Source organism: Hyaena hyaena, unplaced genomic scaffold (assembly GCF_003009895.1).
Source record: "Hyaena hyaena isolate Hyena2069 unplaced genomic scaffold, ASM300989v1 scaffold_888, whole genome shotgun sequence".
NCBI classification, from domain to species: domain Eukaryota; kingdom Metazoa; phylum Chordata; class Mammalia; order Carnivora; family Hyaenidae; genus Hyaena; species Hyaena hyaena.
In genome coordinates this window covers 594698-603131 of record NW_024081521.1, presented here as the reverse complement: position 1 = coordinate 603131, position 8434 = coordinate 594698, and the positions used below count along the sequence as shown (strand labels likewise).

Here is an 8434-nt window from a genome sequence, read left to right as displayed (position 1 = left end):
TGGGTTATTAGTTGCCATAGTGATGCTAGAGTTGACTCTTACATGTATAGCAAATCAAACAGGAAATAAGAAATTATCTAATTTTAATGTTATATTAATATTCAATAAATTTTAAATACTTTTTTGGAAACATAATTCATTCTTTCTAAATGATTCTTTAATTTCAGCAGTTTTATTTACAAGATAAATCAAGATATTGAACTTAATGTTGAACTATCAAAAATCAGGTTTTTCCAGGGTTTGGTTTATAGCAACTATTTTGCAACTTTCTGGATAATGTTGGAGATTATTCAGATGAGTGTGCTTGCTCTGATATTATTGAGTACAGAAATTAACACAGCACCAAAAGGATTTCTAATCAGTAACTTTTTCACAGCTGCTTTCACGTCTTTGTTCCGTAGACTATAGATGATAGGATTCAACATGGGGGTTAACCCGCCATATACCAAAGCTATAAATTTATCTATTTCCTGTGAATCTACAGCCGAGGGCTTCAGGTACATGGAGAGAGCTGTCCCAAAGAACAAAACCACCACAGTCAAGTGGGCTGCACATGTTGAAAAGGCTTTACTTCGACCATCCACTGAGCTAATTCTTAGAATGTCAGAGAGAATGAATGCATAAGATATACAAATTAGGAGCATTGGCATTGGAAGGATAAGTGTGGTGATCACCAGCATGAGTAATTCCACGATGGAGGTGTCCATACAAACCAGTTTCAAGACAGCCAGAATTTCACAAGCAAAATGATTGATTGTGTTATTACCACACAGAGAGAGCTGCAGCACAAATATTGCTTCCACCAAGGCGGTGAGGCAGCCTGTCATCCAGGAGCCAGCTGCAATCTGCACACAAACCCTCTTGTTCATGATGATGGGGTATCTCAGAGGGTTGCAGATGGCCACATATCGATCATATGCCATCAAGGACAAGAGCACACACTCAGTGGCACCCATGGCTAGAGAGAAGTACATCTGAGTGGCACATCCTAAGAATGAGATGGTGTTTTTCCCTGAAACAAAGTTTGTCAGCATTGGAGTGAAAGCAGAGGAGGTGTACCAGATGTCTAAAAAGGCGAGGTTGCTGAGGAAGAAGTACATGGGTTTGTGTAGGTGGGAATCCAGGATGGTGATGGAGATCAGAATGATATTACCCAGCAGGGAGATCAGGTACATCAGCAAGCACAGCGCAAATATGATGACCTCAACTTTGGGGTAATGAGAAAATCCCAGGAAGAAAAAAAATGTTACAGATGTCAAATTTGCCTGGAACATTTTATTATGTCATGATCATTTGTATAATATATGTATAGAAGGATTAACATCATATATTATATATAAAACATAAGATACCCTCCATTCATATTTTCTGGTATCTTTTTCTTCATGTGAACTTGTAGTCTGTGCTATAGACTTGTAGTCTATGTAGTCAAATGCTTCTCTAGCTTGGTGACAGTATTTTTAATGTATGTTTGAAGGAATTTTTCATTAATTAGGAAAATTTCAAGCAGGAAGTCACCAATCTTCAAGCCGTTATTTTTGATACAAGAGTTTTTTGGCATTGTTAGGAAGGGGGAGGTTTATTTCATAAACATTATGAGATACTGATGAAAGAAATAATCTCATGCATTCTTTCTTTTTCTGAAATCACATTTATAACTGATATAACTGATATATAGCTAAGTCATTCATTTACCTGAACCATTGGAATGGTTTTCTTACCCTAATTTGGTAACAGTCTTCTTACTTAGGAATTGTTCTCCTTTCCAAGTTCTTCATATTTTCTGTCACTCCTAGAATTCTAAAATAATTTGGGAGACTCAATGAATTTTAAAAAAGGTATAAATTTCTGCAGTGATAGATTAACAAAACGCCTTGAACATTTCAACACAAGTCCACGGTTTCCATCTCAAATCCAGGAAGATGATGACAGATATTCTCATGGTGATAGACATATGTAGAGATTTATTTCCTATAGCCAGAGTTGCCCTGGCATCTGTGCTCCAGAAACATCCTCCAAAGGACCAACTATTGGCCTTGTAAGGCAATTTAAGCTTTTTGTTTCTTGTGAGAAACTTCCAATTCATGTAGCAAATTAAAGTTAGAAATCTATTTGTGCAGTATTAAAATTCTAAAACTCCAGGGATAATGTCCCATAGATCCAATTATAGTCAGTAACTGGTCTGTGCTAATTGCAGTGTTATTCAAACAAGAAATAAACATATTCCTATCTACACTATCTTTAGGAAGAGAACTTTTCTCTGCTTCTGATGTGTTATAAAATCAGTCAAGCTGGCTAATTTAAAAAAAGTGAAAGGAAATGAATAATGTTGGCAGTTTCTCCTTTAGATCGAAGGAGTGTTTCATAATATGTACAATATGAAGTCATACTTGATGTGGAGCCCACCAAAGATGGATGAAGGAGAGCTTAAGTAACTCTTCCATTGCTCATCATAGCTCAAAGATAGGATGAGAGTAAATGTTCTTCATGGAACTTGAAAGGACAATTTGTTTTAAAGAACACTTCTTTTAAGGCAGAACCGTTTTGAGAAGATAGTTTCACCAGATAAAGGCATCTTGATCCTTCAAAAATCCAGTGAATGCTCTATTTGAGTGGATTTTATAATCTCTGTTTATAATTTTCTGTTTTCCAAGTGAGCAGCTAATGGTGAATAGTGTTTGATGGTGTGGAGAAAACATGCTGTCAGTTTCATCACTATGCAGTTGTGTTTGGATGCCTTGTTTTTAGTAACAGATTGTAATCGTGACTATTACTAACTTACTTATATCACATTGAATATGTTTTCATTCTCAGAGAAGGTTATAAATTTGAACTATTGCCAAGATTGTAAAAATAAAACAAAAAAAAAATAAAACCCAACAACAACCAGAAATCCTGCCCTCACTGTTTGCTTTATTACAAGGAGAATGTAGCCATGAGGGCTTGTATTTACTCTGCTCTTGTAGGTATATCCTTCAAGGCCCTGGGATGATGCACTTCTTTAACTACAGGACAGGTTAGTGCACAGGAAACGATAAGGCTTTAGTGCTGCAAATACTTCCCACTTCACCACTTCAACTTTGTCGTCTAGAGCAAGTTGGTGATTCTTATTGAGATTTAGCTTATTTGTAAAAGAGCATTGATAATATTTCATTATCAGGGTTGTTATGAGGAGCAGAGAGATATTTTATGTAAAGCAACTTACATAGTATCTGATTTATAGTAGATACTTACAGATTTTAGATTTTTCTTTCTTCTATGGTTTTCGTTTTGCTTCTTGAATCCTCTTCCATTCCTGTATTTACTGCATTTACTAGATTTACTCCCCCTTCTCACTGTTTCCTTCCTCGTTTGACTACAGCAATGGTCTTGCTTCTCCCTCCCCCCCTCATTTAGACAAGAGTTACTGCAACCATAATACAAATGGTTGAAGCAAAAGGAAGAGGAAACTGACTGACATCTGGCCCCAGAATCCCATTTCCCTCTGAATTTCTTTATTGATTCCCATTCCCAACTTGTTCAATTTCTTGAACTTGTGAAGCTGTAAAGGCTTATAAAGCTGGAAGTAAATAATATAGGTTGGCTTCCCTGTGTCTAGAAGAGAACTGTACTATATGGCTAACCCAGAAATATTTAAAGGAAGGCGGTGACCAAGACTGAGGAAGTTTGCCGACCTGACTCTCCCGTTATGTATAAAGCACCAAACCACACTTCTTTGGAGATGTGTCAAAGCATACTGAAAAGAAAAGAAATTCTGAACCTCCATAGAAAAATTCAAACTCTGTTTATGATAAAGTACATTCAGCAAACTAGCAATGAGAGGATACTTCCACAAGGACATCTGCAATATGGTGGGATGATAGTTTTCAGAGCTTGTATTCTCACAGAAATATAAGTTTGAACAGCTATCCACAAATGAAAATTTCTTCACCAAAGCTAAGGATTTCAGTTGAGAGATTGTGGATTGGTAAATACTTATGGGTCTCCATTGAAATCCAGCACAGAAATAAGAAAAGACACATTGAAGAGGATAAGAACAACACTTTCACATTACCTATGTCATCCTTCCCTCAAGCCTGAGTAGTGCAATGCATAGAGACACCTCATGGGGGAAGAAGAGTGAAGTGGCATCCAACTTTACCATGAACTCCATCACACACACCCACAATAAGGCTCCTGGACACCACAGTGCCAGGGTAGGCCCTGAAGCCCCAGGCTAAATACCTGTCCTTATTATAGAGCAAGCCTCCATGGCCTCAGTGTCAGACAGGAAGCTGCAGCCCCAGCATATAGGCCAGCCCTCAGTGGTTATTACAATAGATGCAGGGGGGGAAATGTGACAAAATTCATGATAAAAACTCTAAAGAAATTATAAAGTGCTTGAGCATAATAAAGACCATATGTGACAAGTCCACAGCTAACTTCATATTCAAGACTAAAAACTGAAAAGTTTTTCTCTAAGACCAAGACAAGGGTGCCCACTCCTGCCATCTCTATTCAGTATAGTGCTGGAAGTCATAGCAAGAGCAATTAGACAAGAAGAAGAAATAAAAGGCATCCAAACTGGAAAGGAAGCATGAAAATTGTCTGTCTTTGCAGATGACATTTTCTTTATATAGAGAAAACCTTTTTTTTTTTTTTTTTTTTTTTTACAAATAGTTTATTGTCAAATTAGTTTTTACATAACACTCAGTGCTCATCCCCAAAGTGCCCTCCTTCATGCCCATCCCCCCCTCCCCCCCACATCCATCAGTCCTCAGTTTTTGTCAGCATTCAAGAGTCTCTCATGGTTTGCCTCTCTCCCTTTCCCCCACCATTTCCGCCCTTCTTCTCCCCCTTGGTCCTCCGTCAAGTTCCTCCTAATCCTCCTATACGTGCAAACATATGGTATTTGTCCTTCTCTGCCTGACTTATTTCGCTCAGCATAACACCCTCAAGGTCCATCCATGTTGCTACACATGGCCAGATTTCATTGTTTCTCATTGCCATGTAGTATTCCATGGTATAGATAAACCACATCTTGATCCATTCGTCTGTTGATGGACACTTAGGCTCTTTCCATGTTTTAGCTATTGTGGAGAGTGCTGCTATGAACATTGGGGTCCATGTGCTCCTATGCCTCAGCATTTCTGTATCCCTTGGGTAAATTCCTAGCAGTGCTATTGCTGGGTCATAAGGGAGTTCTATTGTTAGTTTCCTGAGGAACCTCCACACTGTTTTCCAGAGGGGCTGTACCAGTTTACATTCCCACCAACAGTGCAGGAGGGTGCCCGTTTCTCCACATCCTCGCCAGCATCTAGAGTTCTCTGATTGGCTCATTTTAGCCACTCTGACTGGCGTGAGGTGGTATCTCAGTGTGGTTTTGATTTGTATTTCCCTGATGAGGAGGGATGCTGAGCATCGTTTCATGTGTCTGTTGGCCATCTGGATGTCCTCTTTGGAGAAGTGTCTGTTCATGTCTTCTGCCCATTTCTTCACTGGGTTGTTTGTTTTTCGGGCGTGGAGTTTGGTGAGTTCCTTATAGATTCTGGATATTAACCCTTTATCTGATATGTCATTTGCAACTATCTTTTCCCATTCCGTTGGTTGCCTATTAATTTTCTGGGTTGTTTCCTTTGCTGTGCAGAAGCTTAGAGAAAACCCTTTTAAGACTCCACCAAAACTCTGCTAGAACTAATAAATAAATTCAGTAACGTTGCAAGATACAAAATCGATGTACAAAAGTCTGTTGCATTTCTATACACTAAAAATGAACTATCAAAAGACATATTAAGAAAACAATCCTATTTACAATAACATTGAAAATAATGAAATATTTAGGAACAAATTTAACCAAGGAGGTGAAAGTTATGTACACTAATAAATAAAGACATTGATGAGAGAAATTGGAAAAATGCAAATAAAAGGAAAGATATCCACACTCATGGATTGGAAGAATTAATATTGTTAAAATGTCCATCCATACCACCCAAAGAAATCTATAGATTCAGTGAAATCCATATTAAAATACCGATGGCATTTTTTGCAGAAGTAGAAAAACCAATCCTAAAATTTCTATGGAACCACAAAAGATCTCAAATAGACAAAGCAATCTTGAGAAAGAACAAAGCTGGAAGTATCATATTTTCTGAACTCAAAATATACTACAAAGCTGTAGCAATTAAGACAGCATGATTCTGTCATAAAAGCAGATGTATAGACCAATGGGAATAGAATAGAGAAACCAGAAATAAATTCATGCATGTAATGATCTTTTTTTTTTTTTTTAATGTTTTACTTATTTCTAGGGGAGAGAGAGAGAGACAGCGTGAGCAGGGGAGGGTCAGAGAGAGAGGGAGTCACAGAACTCTGAAACAGGCTCCAGGCTCTGAGCTGGCAGTCAGCACAGAGCCCGACGCGGGGCTCGAACCCACGAACCGCGAGATCATGACCTAAGCAAAAGTCTGACGCTTAACCGACTAAGCCACCCAGGCGCCCCTGTAATGATCTTTAACAAGTGTTAAGATTATACAATGGGGAAATAGCAGTCTCTTCAATAAATGGTGTTCATAAAATTGTATATCCACATGCAGAAGAATGAACTTGGACCCTTACTTAAGACTATATGTTTACGTTACCTCAAAATGGATTAAAGACTTAAATATAAGACTTCAAACTATAAGACTACTAGTAGAAAACATAGGGACAAAGCTTTTTAACATTGGTCTTGACAGTGATTTTTTTATTTTGAACCCAAAAGCACAGGCAACAAAAGCAAAAATGGGATTGCATTAAACTAAAAAGTTTGTGCAAAGAACAATCAACATCAAAGAACAAAGAACAATCAACAAAGTGATGAGTCAAACTATGGAATAGGAGAAAATATTTGTAAATGATACATATAATAAAGAGTTAATATTCAAAATGCATAAGGAACTCAACTCTAGAAACAAGTAACCAATTTAAAAACTGGCAAAGGACCTAAATAGATGTTTTTCCAAAGAAGATGTACAAATAGCCAATAGGTATATGAAAAAATGCTCAACATCACTAATCTTCAGGGAAATGTATATCACAACTGTAGAGAACAAACGGATAATTACCAGAGGGGAAGGGGGTGGGGGGTGGGTTAAATAGGTGATAGGGATTAAGAAGTGCACTAGTGATGTGCACTGGGTGTTGTATGAAAGTATTGAATCACTAAATCACATACCTGAAACTAATTATTACACTGTACGTTAAATAACTGGAATTCAAGTAAAAACTTTTGAGTTCTCACTTTCCATCTGTTAGAATGGCTATTACAAAAAAGACAAAAGTATTGATGAGGATGTGGAGAAAAAGAAATGCCTGTGTACTGTTAATGGAAATGTAAATTAGTACAGCCATTTTGGAAAATAGTATGGACATTCCTCAAAAAACTAAAAGTAGTATTACCATATGATCTAGCAATCCCACTTCTGAGAGTATATATCCAAATGAAATGAAATCAGTATCTCAAAGAGGTATCTCCATTCCCATGTTTTTTGTAGCACTAGTCACAATAATAAAGTTATATAATCATCCAAATTTCTATTAATGGAGGAATAGATAAAGGAAATATGGTATATTCATATAATTGAATATTATTCAGTCTTAAAAAGAAAAGGAAATCTTGTCACATGCTAAAATTAAGATGAATATCAAGGACATTATATTAAGTGAAATAAGCCAGGCACAGAAAGTCATTGTTTCACTTATGTGCTGAATCTAAAAAAGTTGAACTCATAGAATCATAGAGTGGAATGGTGCCAGGTGGGGTGTCCAGGTTAGACAAAATTGGGAAATGTTGGTCAAATGGAACAAAGTTTCAGTTATGCAGGATGAATAAGTTCTAGAGATCTAATGTACAGCATAGTGACTATAGTTAATAATACTATATTTTATACTTGAAATTTGCTGAGAGTTTATCTTAAATCTTCACTCTGCATACACACACACAAAAATGATAACTATATGTGGTGATAGATATGTTAATTAGCATGGTTATGGTAATCATTTCACAGTGTATATGCATGTCAAACATTACATTGTATACCATAAATATATACACCTTTTACTCATCAATTGTACTTATATAAAGCTGGGAAAAAATTAAAACTAGCACCTAACAACAGTAAGAAGATACTTCCAAACATAATAAACCCTATCTGTGGAAGAATTCAGCTAACGTTAAACATAATGAAAGAAGAGCTGAAGTTTTTAATTTTGAAAATTATCAAATTTTAATGTTTCTTTTAGATGTTGGTAGTTTGGGATTCCAAGAAATCTTTGCCTTCTCAATGGTCAAAGTGATATTCTGGGTTCTACTCCTCAAACCAATACCACACTGTATGTTAACTAACTTGAATTTAAATTTTTAAAAATGATTTTCTGTGTGTCTCATGGGCAGTTCTATAGATAGAATGTTTATGTT

The 8434-nt window shown here is 36.6% G+C and overlaps 1 protein-coding gene across 1 annotated transcript; it reads right to left on the bottom strand.

Moving 5' to 3' along the window:
* Nucleotides 1-290: 290 nt before the first annotated feature.
* LOC120222537 (olfactory receptor 13F1-like) lies at nucleotides 291-1274 on the bottom strand. The gene has a single exon (XM_039220410.1). It carries the CDS (start codon nucleotides 1272-1274, stop codon nucleotides 291-293), a length of 984 nt encoding a protein of 327 aa, XP_039076341.1.
* Between the last annotated feature and the right edge of the window lie 7160 nt (nucleotides 1275-8434).